The sequence below is a fragment of the Chiloscyllium plagiosum genome, unplaced genomic scaffold (genome assembly GCF_037043375.1).
Source record: "Chiloscyllium plagiosum isolate Xiang-an unplaced genomic scaffold, Cpla_swu_hap1 HiC_scaffold_10, whole genome shotgun sequence".
Classification (NCBI taxonomy): Eukaryota; Metazoa; Chordata; class Chondrichthyes; order Orectolobiformes; family Hemiscylliidae; genus Chiloscyllium; species Chiloscyllium plagiosum.
In genome coordinates this window covers 32,021,073-32,042,510 of record NW_028270148.1, presented here as the reverse complement: position 1 = coordinate 32,042,510, position 21,438 = coordinate 32,021,073, and the positions used below count along the sequence as shown (strand labels likewise).

The 21,438-nt window shown below is 38.6% G+C and overlaps 1 protein-coding gene across 1 annotated transcript in view; it reads left to right on the top strand.

Annotated features, from left to right (window-relative positions):
- LOC122552715 (stonin-1-like) overlaps nt 1–21,438 on the top strand; it is a 113,407-nt gene that overhangs the window by 79,326 nt on the left and 12,643 nt on the right. The window contains exons 6-10 of the mRNA XM_087990996.1: nt 1,674–1,729; nt 5,234–5,327; nt 7,297–7,940; nt 12,021–12,293; nt 20,024–20,113. Coding sequence (XP_087847122.1) covers nt 1,674–1,729; nt 5,234–5,327; nt 7,297–7,940; nt 12,021–12,293; nt 20,024–20,113 — 1,157 coding nt within the window. The remainder of the gene's footprint in view (nt 1–1,673; nt 1,730–5,233; nt 5,328–7,296; nt 7,941–12,020; nt 12,294–20,023; nt 20,114–21,438) is intronic.

Sequence of the window (21,438 nt, the reverse complement as noted above, 5' to 3'; positions counted from 1 at the left end):
AAGAAATATCAGCATTTGGTTGGATGGAGTCCTTTGTCATTGTACAAAAACTTTTGGCAGCTCCACCAGATGGTCCCTTACCCCTCTCTGCAACTGGACACTTGCTATGTTGCCAGGTATAGCAATCTTGTGCTGGCCTTCTGAAAATACAAGAAGGAGCAGTTTTGTTTCTCCATGGAGATAATCACAAGCTTATGCTGGTGGCTGATAGTTATACATGATAGAGAACGCAAATTCTCCTGTATGCTGGTATTCTCGAAGGAGTTACATTCTTAGAGTTATATAACACAGAAACAGACCCTTCAGTCCAACTTGTCCATGCAGATTAAATATCCTAAATAAATCTAGTCCCATTTGCCAATATTTAGCCCCGATCCCTTCCTATTCATGTAGCCATCTAGATTCCTTTTAAATGACAATTGTATCCACTTGCTCCCCTTCCTCTGGCAGTTTGTTCCACACACGCACCACTGTCTGCATGAAAAAGTTGCCCCTCAGATCTCTTTTAAATCTTTCCCCTCGCACCTTAAACATATGCCCTCTAGTTTTGGACTCTCCTATTCTGGGGGAAAAAAAAACTTTGGCTATTCACTGTACCCATGCCCCTTATGATTTTATAAAGTCCTCAGCCTCCAATGTTCCAGGGAAAATGCCCCAACCTATTCAGTCATTCCCTATAGCTCAAACCCTCCAATCCTGGCAACATTCTTATAAATCTTTTCTGAATCCTTTCAAGTTTAACAACAACTTTCTTACAGCAGGGAGACTAGAACTGAATATAATATTCTAAAAGTTGCCTAACCAATGTCCTGTTCAGCTGCATCATGACATCCTTGTGGTGGCCAGCAGTGAGAGGTGCTTTTTGCTGAAATGTAATCTTGCCTCTGACAGCATATGCTGCCTGATCTTGTGTGTCATCAACCGGCTGGTCACTTTCTCCATCAAGCATGGCTACTTATGTTGGCCTATGCAAGTTCCAAATGCAATGTGAACTCCCCTTTGAGGACCAAAGCAGATCTTTCAGCACGAGATTCACAATCTTCAGTTGTCCTGCAGCTTTTGGCCTCTCTACAGTCTCAGTCCAGGCTTGTTTGATTGCTCTCTTCCTTCCCCTAAGGAAGATGAGCTGTCACCTTGCCCTTGCAGCCTGAAGGAGAACATGCTTTTGCTGAATCATCATGCTGTCTGGGTGCTTCCGTCTTGTCAACATGACACTGTCTATATTTAAAAACAAGACCTGGATGCTTTGACCATTTCTGTGAAATAGATTGCCATTAGATCCTCCAAACATACATCCTTTTCAAAAGCCTTTTCATCTGGGCAATTGACTAGTATTAGAATTAGCCCAGACCTCTTGGTCCAAAAGTAGGGACACTACTGCTGTGCCACATGAGCCTTAGGCTAGCTTTAAGTGGTGCAAACCCCTCTCAAACATGGTAAATTTATTCTAATACTATTTGCAGAACCTCTCTCTCAGTAATCCATTTTAATTAGTAGTTTCAAGTCAGATCAATTTAATCTGGTGTGCTTTCCATAGTTTCTTCTTTGGCAATGCCATTAAACAATTGTAGATCTATATAATTTTGCTAGATTTACTTGTCAGCTACATTTTGAAATTTAAAGTAAAATCCAAGTTTTGTTTCATGATAATCAAAACTTAATTTCTGTTGCAGCTTCTATTGTGATTCCTGCTGGTAGAAGTGTTCAGAATTTTACCTCTGCAGATTTGGTAGGTTTTATATTATTAATCAATCCTACTTTGTCGTATTTATCTCCACATCAATGCCTACATGTTCCAGGTATGTCCAGCGCTTGTGAAAAGCACTGGACAAGTCACTTATTTGTAAAGATTGGTTGTGTCCCATAGGCTATTAATAATGCTTAATTGCTCACCCGAATTCCTGAGATAAAATTCCACAAGTTGTGACATTGATTCAATGGCCTTGATATTTATGGGTGTGCTTTTTCAGATCAGGGTTATTGGGTGTAGGTGCAAGGAAGCATACTGGGAGGAATGCTTGAAGTAACCCCTGAAAGCTCTGTGACTTTATTCCAGCGGTGGCCAAATTAACGTCATGTACAACTCCAACATAACCTCCTCGCTCTTACAATCTATGCCACAACTGACACAGGCAAGTGTCTATTAACTGTCCTATTAAACTAGTACCTTCAGGCATTTTGGGCAAGCATCCCATGATCCCTTTGTTCCTCTGAAGTTCCTAATGTCCTGCTATTCATTGTTACTTTTTCCAAAGTGCATCACCTCACATTTATCAGGCTTATATTCCATCTGCCCATTTGACCAATCTATTTATACCTTCCTGTAACCTAAGACCTTTTTCCTCACGATCAACTATTTGGTCAATCTTCACTTATTTGGTTAAGCACCAGACGATGCATTCACTGATCATTATCAAGCGAACATTTTGCAGTCCCTGTGGAATTTATTTTTGTTCATTCATGCGATATTAATGTCATAAGTAAGGCCAGCATTTATTGTTCATCCTTAATTGTTCATTAAAAAGGTATCCGGGAGCTACCTTCTTGAACCATAGTAGTCCGTGTGCTGTTTGTACATCCCAGGTTGGAAGTGATAGACAAAGGAGTTGAGAGTTCTTGGGGAATTGAGAGGAAAGTAGAGGAAAGGAGCAGACTTGCTAATTTGAATTCCTGCTCATATTTTTTATGTTCCCCATTGATGTCTAGGTTGGCTTTAAATTTTGTAGATATTTTTAATAACATGTTTGGAAATCATGACACATCTGTGAAGCATGTAAATTAGCTCGCTGAGTTGGAAGGTTTGTTTTCAGACATCTTGTCACCATACTAGATAACATCATCAGTGAGAGTCTCCGGTGAAGCGCTGGTGGCATGTCCCGCCTCACGATTTATAGATCTTGGTTTCTGAAGGTGAGTGATGTCATTTCTGGTTCTTTTTTTTCAAGGGAAGGTAGATGGGATCTAAATCGATGTGCTTATTGATGGAGTTCTGTTTAGAATGCCATTCCTCTAAGAATTCGCGTGCGTGTCTTTGTTCCGTCTGTCCTAGGATGTGTGTGTTGTCCCAGTCAAAGTGGTGTCCTTCTTTGTATGTATAGAAACTAGTGATAGTGGGTCGTGTCTTTCGGTGGCTAGTTGGTGTTTATGTATCCTGGTGGCAAGTTTCCTGCTAGTTTGTCCAATGTAGTCTTTTTTCAGTTTTTGCATAGTATTTTGTAGACGACGTTAGTTTTGCTGGTAGTATCTAATGGATCCTTTAGGTTCATTAGTCGCTGTTTAAGTGTGTTGGTAGGTTTGTGGGCTACCATGATGTCAAGGGGTCTGAGTAGTCTGGAAGTAATTTCTGATATGTCTTTGATGTAAGGTAATGTGGCTATAGTTTTTGGTTGCGTTGTGTCTGCTTCCAGACTACTCAGACCCCTTGGCATCATAGTAATCCACAGACCTACCAACACACTTAAACAGTGACTAATGAACATAAAGGATCCATTAGATACTACCAGCAAAACAAACATCATTTACAAGATACCATGCAAGAAGTGTAAAAACCACTACATTGGACAAACTAGCAGGAAAGTTGCCACCAGGATATATGAATACCAGCTGACCACCAAAAGACATGACCCACTATCACTAGTTTCTTTACATACAGACAAAGAAGGTCACCACTTTGACTGGGACAGCACATGCTTGGGCAGGTGAAAAGACATGACCCACTATCACTAGTTTCTTTACATACAGACAAAGAAGGTCACCACTTTGACTGGGACAGCACATGCTTGGGCAGGTGAAAAGACATGACCCACTATCACTAGTTTCTTTACATACAGACAAAGAAGGTCACCACTTTGACTGGGACAGCACATGCTTGGGCAGGTGAAACAAAGACATGCACAAGAATTCTTAGAGGCATGGCATTCTAACAAGAGCTCCATCAATAAACACATTGATTTAGATCCTATCTACCTTCCCTTGAAAAAAAAGAACCGGAAATGACATCACCCACCTTAAGAAATCAAAATCTATAAATAGAGAGGCGGGACATACTAGCAGCACTCCACTGGAGACTCTCACTGATGATGTTATGTAGTACGGTGACGAAATGTCTGAAAACAAACCTTCCAGCTCCGCAAGCTATCTTACTTACATATAATCAACTTGAGCTATAAATCTACTCAAACATCACTAACACCTGTGAAGCATTGGGGCCTGAACCTAGACCTCCTGGCCCAGAATTAGGGGTGTTACTGATGCACCACAGGAGCTCTAGGCTAGCTTTAAGTGATGCTGACTTTTCTCAAGCATAGTGAGGTGTGCAGCCATTTAATTCACACAATCTGTTTAGCTATTTGTGCCAGTTATGCAAATTAGTCAGCACAAATTTGATGTGCTACTTCTGAGAAAAAGTGTGGGTTTATTATGCATAGCACCACTCTATGCTCATTTTTAGAGGCTATTGAATTTTAGATTGTTTCCCCCACCAATTATCTACTGTACCTAATGTAGTTCTGCAGTCAATTACCATTAATGTGTGCTGGCATAGTCCAATAATTTGTCCTTTGTTAACTTTGTGGGAAAAGTGCGACCACCTTGTACTGCATAAGAAGTGTTAAGTAGCCAATTTGGGGTAAATCCCATTCTTTCATCCCTTTTGCATGTACTGTTGAGAAGTCTGTGTGCAGGGTTATCCCTTTTCTGTTCAACAAAGTAATCTCCATTTGTCTGGGAACATTGCAGCATGAAATTTCAGTCTCCAATTAATTATTTGTTTCAAGAATTATGTCTAATGTTAAGCACTCTTCTACCTACAAATAATTTCAATTAAAAAATTTCATTTTCTGGTATACTTCCTTATGATGGCACCTAACCTCTCTATCCTGGAGACCCTGCACCTGAACTCCACTCAGTTCTGGTACTGCTATACTGATTTTCTTTGTGTATGGAGTTTGTTCCAAGAACCTACATTAAAGGACCACCTCCGTTGCTCTGATAGGTAAAAAGCAGAATACTCCAGATGGTGGAAATCTGAAATAAAATCAGAAAATGCTGGAGAAAGTCAGCAAGTCTAACATCTGAGGAGAGAGAAAAACAGAGTTAATGTTTCAAGTTCGAAGGCTCATCTTCAGAAATTGGTGCTTTGGGCTACCTGAAGGCTAATCATAGAGCTGTGAGCTAACAAATTTTTAACTGTTAGGTTTTTCATATCCTTAACATTGTATTGTTGTTCTTTCAGAATGCTTCAGGTGCTACAACTACTCTTGCATTGCCTTCTGGCATTGGTCTTCCAATTCAGGTTCCCGCTGGAGTTACCTTGCAGACTGCTTCAGGCAAGTATTTTGTTTTCCTTACTGTTCCAATAAATCACTTTATGTAAGTTGGTTTTTCCAACATTAAATGTTAGATTATTTTTCTTGTTTTTGTCAATCCAAATTGCTTTCTTTTATCTCTCCAGAGTGCACATCATTTGCAGAGAAGTTTTATGGAGACTATTAATCCATTTATACAAATTTGTGAGGGCCCTTGTGCACAGTGGTAGTGTCCCAAACCTCTAAGCCAGAAGATTTAGGTTCAGGTGCCCAGAGGTGTGTCATAATATGTCTGAACAAGTCGGTTTAAAAACATCTCCAAGCTTGTGAACCAAACACACTTAATGAATAGATAATTATTGCTGGCATAGAATGTAGATTCAGGACAATATAAGCATTCGAGCAAATTTTAAAATGCACATTTTTAAAGTAAGGAAATGTAATTGGATTTCTGGGTATGCAAACTTTTAGGTCTTGTGAGGCTAGGAAAAATAATTTTGGCAACTTAACAATTTAACTGCAGCACTGCAGAAAGCAAACTATGACACCTTTATCTCAAAGGTATAAAATTTTACCAAGTTATAAAATTTAGGGAGAGGAAATTCTGGATTCAGGGAAAGCATTTTTTTTGTAGGTTCATGGATGTGGGTGTTGCTAGATAGGTCAGCATTTATTGCTCATTCCAGAGACCAGTTAAGAGTTATTTCTGTGGATTTGGAGTAATGTGTAGGACAACCAGATAAGGATGGCAGATTTTTTTTCTTACAGGATGTTAGTCAGCAGATGAGTTGTTAAACAGCATTTGACAGTTGTTAGATGGTCACTTTTAGGTTAGCTGCTTTTCTTTATTCTAAATCTTCTTAATTGCATTTAAATTTCACACCTGCCTTAGTGGAATTTCCCAGAATATTACCCTGGGGTTCTGAATTATTAGCCCAGCGACATTATTAATATGCCCCGTTACTGTACTATTTGCTTCTGGCTCTCTGCTGACTGTTTAGAATTATTGAGAGTACATTTAGGAATAAGTTATATTTAAATTTTAAATGGTGTAATTTGAAAGTTTGACATTCTTTATAACAGTACTCAGATTTAAAATCATGTTGAAAGGAAATCCTTTTCCCAGTTTTCAGTTAAAGAGCAATTTACATTTTATCTACATGTAAGCAAAGTACTAACGTGTCAGCTGTTTACATTTTGTTGTAGCAGAAGTTCCTGAAACAGGTGAATATGAAAATGATATCAGAGAAAAGTGTGAGGCAAAGAGTTTGACTGAGGAAGTGAATTATCAGTGCCCAAACTTCACTCAAAATCTGATATCTAAAGTACAATTAAGTTTAAATTCAAGGGAAGCATATACAAAGATGAACTTATAATTAGTTTAGCATTGCATGCAGTGTTTGAATTCCTACTGATTTTTAAAAGTGAATGTTGAGCCCAGTGAGAGCTGCTTCTGGTGCACAGTTATCATTACTACTCAGCTGATTTGCGATCGTGCTATTATGCTACTGGCAAGGACTAATTTGGCCCTGCTACTCCTTAAAAAGAAATGGGTCTTTGAAACAGTGACTTGAAAAAACATTTGGAAATCTCTAGACTGTAACTTTTTATATTTAGCCCTCATTTTTATAATGTATCCAGATTATAGTTCTCATCTTTTTGAGTAATAACTTTGAATAACAATTGGTACTTGTTTATTTGAACTTTTTAACATCTGTTTTTACCTTTATTAATTTAGTTATGAACAGTATTTTTATTTCATTGCTGTGATTGAAAGCTTTTATAGTAAACTATCCTCGGGCTCTGAGAAGGCAATGATCAGTGGGTTAATTTACACTGAATAAGATTCCTAAAAATACTTCTGTTTTACATCCTTTTGGGAGAACAGTATTGCTTTTGGAATACAGGTTCTCTGATTGATTGTCTTTTGTCGATACTGACTATTCTAATTCACATGTTGTTGATTCCATTCAATCTTTATCTTTTCTAGGTCATATGTATAAGGTCAATGTTCCAGTGATGGTAACACAAAGTGCTGCAGGCCAGAAATATTTCCAGCAGCCTGTTCGTCATTTCATTCAGCAAGTAAATCCAGTTACAGGGCAGACAGCTCTCTTCCAACAAAACACTGTTTCTAGTCAAACACATGTCATTCAGCAGGCTTCACAAGACCAAGCACCAACACTCCAACAATCCAATTCAGGTCAAGTTTCCACACATCAGCAATTGCTGACTAACCAATCTTTTGATGTAGCTAATCAGTCTGTTCTGCAACAGCCTGGCATATCAAGACACGTATATATTCAACAACAGGGTACAATGAAACAGGTTGTTTTACAACACACTGGGATGGGGGTACAGACAGGGCCACCTATTGTTATTCAGAGACAGTCCATAGCAAACACAGGAACGCTAGCACAACATGTAATATCCACACAGCCAACTCAACTGGAACAGTCTGTGGAAGAACAAGTGACCACTGGCCAGACTCAACATCTGTTAATTCAAAATTCAGATAATGCTCCTCCAGCTCATACACTTATTGTACAAAACCAAGCATCTGAACCAAATGAAGGAACAAACATACCACAATGTGTTTCTGAGCAGTGTGTAGTCCAACAGTTTACACCCCAGGTAAGAGATTAGAAAAATTAGCACTGAAAGACATTAATGTACAGAATTGAAAATTTTATGTCCATAACATGCAGCCTCTGACAACATGAAGTTGAGAAGTCAAGACATTAAAGGATTGTTCTAATATAAAATTATATTGTTTTATCTGCTTAAAAATACAAACTGAGTGGAGAATTGAAAATGGCTAAAAAGTAGCTAATTATTTCACACCATGTGGCATGCTGGTTTACTTTGTTTCTTATGAGTGGAGCACCTGGAAACATTATTAATCTATTGCTTTTGAACCAGTCTTAAGTAAATCAGAAATGCCAAGAAAAGGTTGGTAGAGGCAAGAACCACTTCAACATTTAAGAAGTATTTGGATGAACACTTGAAATGCCATAGATACAAGGCTGTGAGCTAAATGTTGAGAAATGGGAAGAGTATATAGGTGCTTGGGAACACTCTGCTAGCTGGAGTCATACCTGGCACTTAAGATGAATGTAATTGTTGGAGGTCAGTCATCTCAGATGCAGGACACCTGTGGACATTCCTCAGGGTAGTGTCCTAGGCCCAACCATTTTTAGCTGTTTCATCAATGACCATACTTCCATCATAAGGTCAGAAGTGGGGATTTTCACTGATGATTGTGTAATGTTCAGCATCATTTGCCTCTCCTCAAATACTGAAACAGTTCATTTCCAAATGCAGCAAGACCAGGACAATATCCAGACTTAGGTTGACAATGGCGAGCAGGATTTGTACCATACACATGCCAGGCAGTATTCAACTCCACAAAGGTAGAATCCAACCAACGCCCCTTGACATTAGAGGAGAAAGTGAGGTCTGCAGATGCTGGAGATCAGAGCTGAAAATGTGTTGCTGGAACAGCGCAGCAGGTCAGGCAGCATCCAGGGAACAGGAGAATCGACGTTTCGGGCATAAGAAGGGCTTATGCCCGAAACGTCGATTCTCCTGTTCCCTGGATGCTGCCTGACCTGCTGCGCTGTTCCAGCAACACATTTTCAGCCCCTTGACATTACCATCACTCAATCCATTATCAACCTCCAGGAGATCAGTATTGACCAAAAACTGAACTTGACTATCTACATAAATACTGTGGCTACAAGAATAGGTCAGAGGCTAGGAATATTGCAGTGAGTACCCACTACCTGACTCCCCAAAACATGTCCACCACGTACAAGGTGCAAGTCGGGAATGTGATGGAATACTTCCCACTTGCCTGTATGAGTGCAGCTGTTCCAACTTTCAAGACATTTGACCCAACCAGGATAAAGTAGCTCACTTGACTGGCATCAGATCTACTCCCTCCCCTCAGATGCAACAATGTGTACCATCTACACGATACATAGCAGGAATTCATCAAAGATCTTTAGACAACACCTTCCTAACCCATGGCCACTACATCGAGAAAGATGGAGACACCAGATATATGGCAGCACTACCATGTGCAAGCTCCTGACCAAACCACTCATATCCAGAATTGGAAATATATTGTTGTTCCTTCAGTGTAGCTGGCTCAAAATCCTAAAATGCCCTCCCTAATGAAAATGTGGGTCTACTTACAGCATATGGACTGTAGTGATTCAAGGAGGCAGCTCGCCATTGCCGCCTTGAGGGCAATTAGGGATGGGCAAAATATGCTGGCCCAGACAGGTACATCCGTAATCCAGTAAATGAATTGTTATGGAAAATGTTAGAATCTATTATTAAAAATGTGACACCAGGACACTCGAAAATAATGTTAGGATTGGGCAAAGTCAACATGGATTTATGAAAGAGAAATCGTGTTTGACAAACTGTTTGAAGTTTTTTGAGGATGTGGCTCTCAGATTGGATGAGTGGGGAACCAGAGGAAATAATGTATTTTGGTTATTGGAAACATTTGCTAAGGTTCAACAGCAGGTTAGTAACCAAAATTAGAACACTTGGAATGGATTGAGGATTGGTTAATGGTTAGAAGACAAAGAACGGATTTGTTATTCTAATGTTAGTGGGGACCTGCAAGGATCACTACTTCGGCTTCAACTATTCGTAGTCTGTGTCAATGATTTGGATGTAGGGACCAGGTGCAGTAGGCTTGTGGGCGGCACGGTAGCACAGTGGTTAGCACTGCTGCCTCACAGCGCCAGAGACCCGGGTTCAATTCCCGCCTCAGGCGACTGACTGTGTGGAGTTTGCACGTTCTCCCCGTGTCTGCGTGGGTTTCCTCCGGGTGCTCCGGTTTCCTCCCACCATCCAAAGATGTGCAGGGTCAGGTTAATTGGCCATACTAAATTGCCTGTAGTGTTAGGTAAGGGGTAAATGTAGGGGTATGAGTGGGTTTCGCTTCGGCGGGTCGGTGTGGACTTGTTGGGCCGAAGGGCCTGTTTCCACACTGTAATCTAATCTAATCTAATCTAATCAAATGTCATATTTCCATACTTTCTGATGAGACAAGCTAGCTGGCAGTGTCAGTTGCTAGGAGGTTGCAAAAGGCATTCAAGTAAGGAACATGGCACATGGAAATGTGAAGTTACCCACTTTGTTAGGAAAAGTAGAAAGGCAAAATATTTTTGATTGGCAAGCGATTATGAAGTGTTGATGTTCAAAGGTACTTGGGTGCCCTTTTCATAAGTCACTTGAAAGCTAACAAGCCAATAGGAATATAAGTTGTATATTGCCTTAACAATATTTGCTGCAATTCTTTAGATCCTTAGTAAGACCACACCTGGAGTTTCATGTTCTCAGTCTATAAAGAATGATATACTTATCATAGAGAGAGTTAAACAAAAAGTCACCAGAAGACTGATCCATGGAATAGGATTTTCCTTTGAGGAGACTGGGTCTCTATTCTCTAGAGTTTTGAAAAATCTCATTGAAGCATGTAATATTCTTAGAGGCTTTGATAAGGGAAAGAGGTTTCTTCTGACTCCGGTCTAGAACCAGGGGAAACAGTTTTAGTAGAATGGCAGGCCACTTAGAATTGAGATAAGGAGAAATTTATTTACTTCGAGAGTGGTGAATCTTAAGCATTCTTTACCCCAAAGGAGTAGAGGTTCAGGCATTTAGTATATTCAAGCCTGCTATTATTTGATTTCCAGACATTAAAGCTATCAAGGGTGTTTTGGATAGTGTGGGGGAAAATGGCATTGCAGTAGAAGATCAGTGATCTAGTTAAATGACAGAGGAGATCATTGGGCTGAGTGGCTTGGTCAATTTTTCTGAGAGTCAAAAGAGAACGTGTTCAGTATAAGAACAGGTTCATTCAGCTAAAGTAGGTTTGAGATGGTCAGGGGCTATTTATATATTTGTTTAAGGAAGAATTGCTGTCCTCGTGAAGGATAGGTTTCTAATGTAATTGGTGTCCACTGCAAAAAGAGCGAGTTAAGAGCCAGAAACCTTTTAAATTGGAAGACAGTGTTAGAAAAGTTCCAGAAGAAACTGATCATGAGAGAAAACTTAGTTGAGATAGGCAGAAACAAGTTATCTGAGACAAAACATTGAGGTTACCAGGGACATCTTGTATGTGGACCTTGGGAAAGAGGTAGACACAGGCTCTGAAGTTGTAGGCTTGGAGTCCATTGGTACATGTTGTGGGAAATCCCCAAAGGAGATGATGTCAGTGACCATTTGGGAAATTATAGCTTGATGATTGGTGAGGGAATCACGGTTGAAGAAGAGTTGTGAGAATTGGCATTTAGCATCTGACAAAAAGCAACAGCAGGTTAAATGAGCAGAACTGCAGTAATTGCAGGATTTTATAAATTTTTTGGTTACTATTTTGCTCATTTTCTTCGAAGTTTGTGACCGCGGTTTTATGTTCACCCTCTCAAATTTCCACACAAAACTATAGGTTTAGAAAGATCCAAATCTGTGGAAATAGTTCCTCCTGTTTTTTTCCCAAATAAAATGTATTTAATTATATCATCTTAATGGAATCACTTGTACAATCAAGAACTCGTGTTCAAATTTGCACAAGATTACATTCAAGCAACTTTAAATCAGACTGGACATCTTGAGGCTACTGTAGCATTTGTTTTGCTTTACAATTTGGTTATTATTTATTTTGGTGAATTAAATTTTGATTTTACCACTTAGGTGAATGAAACCTTGTTAATGGTTGCGACCACATCTGAGGAACAACCAATCAAAGTTGAAGAGTCATCCATCCCACAGTTAGATGGAACTAATGATACGTCTTCAGATGAAGAAATTGGTAACCTGCGGGAAGTGGAAGAAAATGATATACTTGGAATTATTGATGCTGAAGACCTTAAAGCTCTTGAAGGTTATGATGAAGATGATAGTTCTAGCCCTGACACCTCCAGTGATGGCTCTGATGAAGAACCTAAAGAAGAAATTATAGAAGAAGTAATTATGTAAAATATTTTGATCATGGATCTTAGTTCCTATAAAGATGACTAATCACATATAATTGTAGTAAGTATAAGACATGGGAGCAGAAGTAGGTCTTTCAGCCCATCAGATCTCCCTCACTATTCAGTTAAGTTATAGCTAATCTGATAGTCCTTGATTCCCCTTTCCTGTCTTATCCACTCAGCCCTTGATTCCCTTACTGGTTAAAAATCTGTCCATCTCAGCCTTTAATATACTTAACAACATAATCTCTACAGCTCTCAACTGTAAAAAAGAAATTCCGCAGATTCATGACCTTTTAAGAGAGGAAATTCCTCCTCACCTGTGGGTGACCCTTACTCTGAGATTATGCTCTCCCAGAAAAGAAAGCAACTTCTCAACAGTCCCCTAATAATTATATTGATTTTAATAAGGTCATATCTCATTCTTCTGTACACCAGTGAGTACAGACCCAACTTCTCATAATTCCTGTATGTCCAGGTGCAATCTAGTGAAACCCTTTTCTGGACTGTCTCCAATGCAAGTTTGCATTTCCTTAGATAAGAGGAGCAAAACTGTTCACAGTATTCCAACTGTGGTCTAACATGTGCCTTGTACAGTTTTAGTAAGGCCTCCCTATTTTTATATTCTATTCCTTCTGAAACAAAGGCCAAAATTCCATTTGCCTCTCCTAATAACTACTGAATTTGTATGCCAGCTTTTTGTCATTTATGCATGAGGTCCTCAAAGGCTGGAATTCCCTTCCAAATGGCAAGTGGGTCTGCCTACACTACATGGACTGCCACAGTTAAACATGGTAGTTCCCTCCCACCTTATCAAGGGCAATGAGGTATAAACAATAAATGCTGGCTCAGCCAGCGAAATCCCCATCCCACAAATGAGCATTATTAAGATATACATAAGTTTTTGGTGATAAGGGGAGAAGGCAGGAGAATAGGGTTGAGAAATGTATCAGCCATGATTGAAAGGTGATGTAGACTTGATGGGCTGCATGGTCTTGTGGTCTTTTGCTGAATATAATAGTTCTTGGAAGAATACAAATGCACCCATTATCTCTGAAGGTACTTCCTTTAACAACGTGGGATGTATCTCATCAGGCTTAGGGGATTTTTTGCTTTTAGCTCTGTTAGTTTATCTAGTACATTTTCTCCAATGATTATTTTTGTGCTTATTTCTTCTTCCTCCTCCCCCACCCACCCATCCCACTTGATTATTTAGCATTCTTGGAATGCTATTCATGTATTTACCTAAAAGACTGATGTGAAGTATTTATTCAACTCCTCTGCCATTTTCTGCTTTCCCGTTATTGTTTTCCCAGCCTCATTCTCTAAGGGGGCTATGTTCATTCTGGCCTTTTCACATAGTTAAAGAAGCTCTTGCTATTCATTTTTACGTTACTTGATAGTTTATCTTTGTTCATTTTCTCCCAGTTTATTATGTTTTTGGTTATCTTTTGATTTTTCTAACTTTTCCAATCTTAAAAATTCTTTCCCACATTATATGTTTTTTCTCTTTCAATTTGATACTGTCCTTATTTATCTTGGTTAACCATGACTGGGGACACAGTGGCCTAGTAGCGTTATCACTGGACTATTAATCCAGAAACTCAGCTAATGTTCTGGGGACCTGGATTGAAATCCTGCCATGGCAGATGGTGGAATTTGAATTCAGTAAAATATCTGGAATTAATGATCTAATGATGACGATGAAACCATTGTCGATTGTCGGGAAAAACCCATCTGGTTCATTAATATCCTTCAGGGAAGGAAACTTCCATCCTTACCTGGTCTGGCCTACATGTGACTCCAGACCCACAGCAATGTGATTGACTCTTAACTGCCCTCTGGGCAATTAAAAATGGGCAATAAATGCTGGTCTAGCCAGTGATGCCCTCATCCCACGAATGAATAAAAAACATAGATTGATTCATCCACTTCCCAAGAATCCTCCTTACTGAGATGTATTTTTGTTGTAAGTCACGAACTATTTTTAAAATATCTGCCAGTTTTCATCAAATGTATTTTCTATTAAACTGCTTTTCCAATCTATTCCAGCCAACATTCATTCCTTTATAATGGCCCTTATTTAAGTTTAGCACTGTTGTTTCTGACCCATGTTTTTCACTTTGAAACTTACTACTATGTTATGGTCACTGTTTCCGAGGGGATCTTTTATTCTGAGATCATTTGCACATTATCAGATCCAAAATAGCCTGATCTCTGATTCCTGGGCCATTCAATCATAAGACAAGTAAATATTTCACTCTATCTAGATTTCAGTACTTCTGTTGGTACTAAAAGGATTTCCATTTTGTTTAGCCCAATGTTTGGAAATCTTAAATGGAAGTATGGTAAAAATGTTTATTTTGTCGTTTGTTCTGGTACAGGTTCTGATCATATTTTTAGCAAGTTAAGAGGATAAATTTAGAGTTACTGCTGGCACAGAAGCTTTAATATACAGCTTACTTCGGAAGTATATTTTGTGAGACGTGGCAGATCTTAGAGGTCTGGTGGATTTTAACTCAGTGTTTCTAATAGCAGTAGAGGTCTATTCAAATTAAGAATGTTAGATAATATTTTAAATTGGTTAGGTATTCCTGTCTGAGGTACACCATTGAAGCATAATGTGTGAATTTACAAATCCAGTCCTTTGATATATGGTAATAACTGGGTTAGCAGTTACGTAGTGATTAGTGCTTCATATATCTTGTAATGCTGAACTATTAAGTCAAAAAAATGAATTTGTTCATGCAGGCAGGAAATTAAGAAGTGTTCTTGGTCCAAAATATCAGTTTTCCCTTTATAGGTATTGTATTGATTTTTGGCAATTATCCAGACCAAATCTGGTCTTTATTTGAGACTTTTGGCTGCTGAGAAGTTTTGATTCCCCAATGAGATTTTACTACATGAGCCATATAAATGTAATACTCTTCCAGTTATTTTATAAATAAATGCTCTGTACTCGACGTGTTTCCTCTGCCCAAATCCCTCAACTTAACATTATGAATCTATCTGCTAATCTTTCTTTCAGAATAATTAATAATATGAAGCAAACGTGCAAGTCTCACAGATATTATTTTTGAAGAATTAAACATTAACTGGATCTTTGGAAAAATGAATTGGGAAAATTCTGCAACTGTTGGTCTCTAACAAAATGCCAAAATTCTAGTTTATTGATTTACAAAATGATGGCTGTTTATAAAATGATTCAGAATATGTGCAATGAGTCCTTGAATGGTTCTGACTGCAATACATTAACAACATCTTTTTAGATAATTCATTTTTAACCTTACTTGTCTGTTTCAATAACCTAATTAACCAAAGTAAAAATTATCGCTGTAAGTGACAGTCAACTGCTTATTTAAAATAAAGGTCCATAAGTTATGAATCCACTTAGGTAAATCAATTTTCTAAACTATATGAAGGCCCAATGCTTTGTTGCATTACAAAAAAAATGACACTGGACACTTGGTTTTGTATGTGGTGTGCAGTCTTTTTGCTGGGAAATTCATGTGTGCTGCCAAAACACTTGGTGTAGATTGTCAAATAGATTAAGAAGAATACAAAAAGAAAAGGCAAATAGGAAGTACTGATGTACTGATGTCAGGGTCTTGTTTAAAAAGCTGAATATTTGAGGGAAAGTATGGATGGAGTTGGATTATGAGAATTGTAATCCATAAGATTGCTACATGTATGACTTTAACGTGAGGAGGAAATTAGTTAACATAGCAGATTTGTAAATGATTTCAGAGGTGTAGTTGATAAAACTATTTTGCAATTTAGAAGAACAAAAGGAGAACTAGAAAGAATCTTTCCCATAAATTTATTTTTAATTTTCAGAACATTGCTCACATAATTTCTCTATTGTACTCTTATCCAAGGATATATTCTGTACAACTTTGCATCGCTGCTTGTCAAATAAGGTCAATTCTGCTCCTGTTTCATGATGAAAGCTCCTCAGCAAATATGCTGCTTTGTATCTTTCTCCCAAAGGTTTGGCACATTTTGTTGTTTTTATGGGATACAGGTCTTCGGGTTTCATGTGTTTTCGTGGGACCTCTAGTAGTCAAAATAAAAAGTAACCTCTGTCAGATTTGCTTGAATTTCTTAGCCAAAACTGAAAGAGGGTGTTTTGATTTGTTATTGGAATGAATCCCTGGAGACAGACAGTAACTGAACATTACGTCTTCAGTTTGAGGTGATATAAGTAAATGTAAAGTCTGCTTTCATAAGAAGATAATGAAGTGTTAATCAGGACTAACTACTTCAGTAGCACTCAGTGCAAGACATGGCAGATCCAGCAGTGTCCACCACTGAACAAGTTTCTCCATTTTTCTTGTTATAATCTTGGAAAAAATCTCCATTAGTGTTTTAACATAATTAATATTAGCAGGGAAATCTTTGTCATCAGCAGTGATGGATGGACAGCTTTGCTTTCACAAACTGACTTTTTCCTTTGAGCTACTCTTTAGCAGTCAACTTGACACTATGAACAGTAAAAGCAAGAGGTTCCTGCCCATGATATCAATTAGCAAGAATTTTGTGACTTTTGCAGCATTAATCTTTGCTATTGTTCTTTGGTTTGTGACTGAGCCTGTGCCTTGCTCTTTTGCTGTTTTGTACTTCGCTTCTTTTCTCATACTCCTGGATAGAATACATCTGTCTACAATTTTCACTTTTTTTTTGAAGAAGTAACAAAGAGGATTGTTGAGGGCAGAGTGGTGGACGTGATCTTTATGGACTTCAGTAAGGCGTTTGACAAGGTTCACCATGGGAGACTGGTTAGCAAGGTTAGATCTTATGAAATACAAGGAGAACTAGCTGTTTGGGTACAGAACTGGCTCAAAGGTAGAAGAAGAGGGTGGTGGTGGAGGGTTGTTTTTCACACTGGAGGCCTGTGACTGTTGATGTGCCACAAGGACCGGTGCAGGGTCCACTAGTTTTCATCATTTATATAAATGATTTGCATGTGAGCATAAGAGGAAGAGTTTGTAAGTTTGCAGATGAGACCAACATTGGAGGTGTAGTGAACAGCGAAGAAGGTTACCTCAGATTACAATGGGATCTTGATCAGTTGGGCCAATGGGCTGAGAAGTGGCAGTTGGAGTTTAATTTAGATAAATGCAAGGTGCTGCATTTTGGGAAAGCAAATCTTAGCAGGACTTATACACTTAATGGTAAGGACCTAGGGAGTGGTGCTGAACCTTGCAGTGCAGGTTCATAGCTCCTTGAAAGTGGAGTCGCAGGTAGATAGGACAGTGAAGAAGGCATTTGGTATGCTTTCCTTTATTGGTCAGAGTATTGAGTACAGGAGTTGGGATGTCATATTGCAGCTGTACAGGACATTGGTTAGGCCGCTGTTGGAATATTGCATGCAATTCTGGTATCCTTCCTATCAGAAAGATGTTGTGAAACTTGAAAGGGTCCAAAAAAGATTTACAAAGATGTTGCCAGGGTTGGAGGGTTTGAGCTATATGAAGAGGTTGAATAGGTTGGGGATGTTTTCCCTGGAGCGTTGGAGGCTGAGGGGTGACCTTACAGAGGTTTATAAAATTATGAGGGGCATGGATAGGATAAGTAGACAAGGTATTTTCCCTCGGGTAGGGGAGTCCAGAACCAGAAAGCATAGGCTTAGGGTGAGAGGGGAAATATATAAAAGAAACCGAAGGGGCAACGTTTTCACAGAGGGTGGTATGTCTATGGAATGAGCAGCCAGAGGAAGTGGTGGAGGCTAGAACGATTTCAACATTTAAAAGGCATCTGGATGGGTATATGAATAGGAAGGGTTTGGAGGGATATGGGCCAGGTGCTGGCAGGTGGGACTAGATTGGGTTGGGATAAGTTGGACCGAATATTTCTATGACTCTATGACTTTGCCTTTAAGCTTCCCCTGTGTTTTATTAGGTCACGGTATCCACCATGAACACAACCATAAAACTGTGAAGCTGCATGTCCATAGTAATACCAACTGCAGTCTGTGCCAGTGAAACATGGAAAAGAAGAGAAAAGGTATAACAAGTGGAGGTTTTCCATTACTATTGCCTCCCAAACGTCTTGGGCATCACTTGGAGAGACATCATCAAGGAAGAAGTGCTGCAGAGGAATGGTCAGAAGCATCTATGGAACATTGTAAGAGAAAGATAAATGAGGGCAGAAGGACACTTAATTAGCCATCTGAACCTGGAAAAAGAAGGACGGGATGGACAAAGAAAAGCTTTTGCTGCACACTCACTGAGGAAATTCAAGAGCGGAATACTGCATTGACTGGACTGAAAGAGATTGCAATGGATCCAGATCGGTAGCAGAGGCTTTCTGCCTCCCATGTAGGACCAGAGGGACAAGTTGAACTAAATGTGTTCTACTGGTGTATTATAATTGTGTATTTAGTTATGTCATAGTTTGAACAGCTGTGATATTAGTGGCAGTTGTAGTGATCCAGTGTAAAGACTGTAGTGATTAAAGAAGGTAGTGAGCCGCCATCAGCTTGAGAGTAATTAAAGATGAGAAATAAATGCTGACCTATAAAGGAAATTTGATTCCCAGAAATCCCCAAAGGCAAGTTGGTCACCTGCATTTATTAACCATTTTTGACAAAGGGAAAGAGGCTGATAACATAACTAATGCTTAGAACAATGGAAATAGACCTTAACAGGTTTGGAATTTTCAGATTTAAGATTATTTTTTCAAGGTCTTCTCATTGTATTAACTCAAATTCACTGAATACATACTTCTGCCTAACCTATCTTTACTTGCACTGGGTTAGATCTTTGTCTGAAAAACAGCATATTACCTTCTGAGATTACTGAAAAGCTTTAGTGAATGGATAAATATAGAGAGACGACCTTGTTGATACATATATTCTTAACACATTATTATTATTTAACCCCTCAGATTGTTAGGAAGTAGTACATGATGGTTTGAGTTCAGTTGCTCAACAAGAGTGTTACTGTATAAGGGGATATCTTGCTTGGGTTCATTTCTGTTGGTTAAGTAAGCAGACTCAAAACTGACACAGATTATCAAAATGGTCAGTGATTCCATTCATGAGGAAAGAAATACTTCTGTTTGAGCTTCTGATGTAACATTCCTTATACTGGAAACAGGATCTGTTCTGAAGCTTGAAGAGAAAGAGAGTCTCATTTCAATCTTGAAATTGCTTTTAATGATCTTGTGGGCCAGAGCTTGACTGTCTCCATGAGATTAGCCTGTTTTTTTGTCATTGACCATTGAAGCATTGCCACCTCCAGTTTCCTTGCAAATTTCTAATTGATCTGTAATTCTACAAGTCAAATGAAAAGTAGTATATTAGAGAAAATTTTCCATTGCAACCATTACTTTGTATAGTTGGTTTTGCTCTTAATCTCTTTTTCTGGTTTCTCGCAACTGTCATTAATCTTTAAGAGATGTTTAGATGTTTGTTTTGATATTTTAGAAGCTTTGCAACACCCAGCTACTTTCAGGTTTACCTTGTCCTTTCTTCCCAACATTGCTTGCTGTCCACACTTCATGGTTATTTCATTGGCAGTAAAGCATTGTGGGTTATGAAAGGCACGACAGTAATACAATTCCTTTCCTTTATCTTTTTCTATTAAAGTTGTGTTCTGTGAATCTTGGTCTTTCAATTGTTTACTTTTTCAATTTTATATAAAGCTTGCAGAAATGTTATTGTCATTAATCTTTGGTAATTAATGGTGCAAAATTAATCTGAATGCAATTATTTTGCAGGATCCTTTAAATTCAGGCGATGATGTAAGTGAACAGGAGGTACCTGATCTATTCGATACAGATAATGTAATTGTTTGCCAATATGACAAGGTGAGAACTTTTTTGTTAGTGCATTCAAGCAAATATGTATTTATATTTTTCTTTCAAATCGTGTTTTTATTTTAGAAGTTATCTGATACCCAGTAGATGGGCAGATTCATGCAGCAATTGTTTTCAATTCCCTGCTGTTATGTTTTTGCTATGGGATGGTGGAAGAAGAAACTACGTATTTAACCCTATGACAAGAGATAAAGTTAGAAAGAAATTTATATCCGGCTGTCTTTCTACCTGTCAGATCAGATGTAGAAACCTTGTAAGCAGGCACATGTTTGGCTCATCACTTGCCACAAGATCTGTACATCTCAGAAAAAATAAGAGTAAAATGCAAATATTAAAAATTGGAAAAGCTCAGAAAAAGAAATACAATTTTATGTTGGGAGTTCATTTTTTTCAGTTGCAGTACAATTTATAACTTAATTTGTGATATACTTTTGATTAATGCCCATTTAAAAGTCTAATATCTGTCCTACGTGACTTAATTAAAATATGATTGCAGTTCATTTAGAAAACATTGAATTTCAGGAATGCAGAAAAGATGAGTAGTTCTGAGCCTTGTCTGTGCAGTTGGTGTTCTGTATTATAAAGTACTTGAAGCTCTAGATTTCAAAATGAGCTAGTACCACTTGGCTTTTATTCTTCCTTCCATTTTAGGATGATTTTGACAGTTGCCCAAAGACAATTGAAGATTCTTTACTTCTTCCTTCCACCTCTCTTGTCAAAAAAGATCTTCTACATCAGCAATTTATATTTACTTAGTCCTGTCAACATAGAGGGGGAAATAAAAGTGTCAGGTGTCAGACTTGAAGTGAGAAATTATGAAAAATGGTCAGACGTATGATTGCAAAGGTGGATTTTGTTCAATATCAGAAAGATCAAGCAACGTAGAGCATTTGAGGCAATTCCGGAGTGCAGTATGAAATTTATTTGAGTATATCAGTTCTATTATAGAACATAGAAGAATACAGCGCAGTACAGGCCCTTTGGCCCTCGATGTTGCGCCGATCCAAGCCCACCTAACCTATACTAACCCACTATCCTCCATATACCTATCCAATGCCCGCTTAAATGCCCATAAAGAGGGAGAGTCCACCACTGCTGCTGGCAGGGCATTCCATGAACTTACGACTCGCTGAGTGAAGAACCTACCCCTAACTTCAGTCCTATATCTACCCCCCCTTAATTTAAAGCTATGCCCCCTTGTAATACCCGACTCCATACGCGGGAAAAGGTTCACACTGTCAACCCTATCTAACCCCCTAATCATCTTGTACACCTCAATCAAGTCACCCCTAAACCTTCTTTTCTCTAATGAAAAC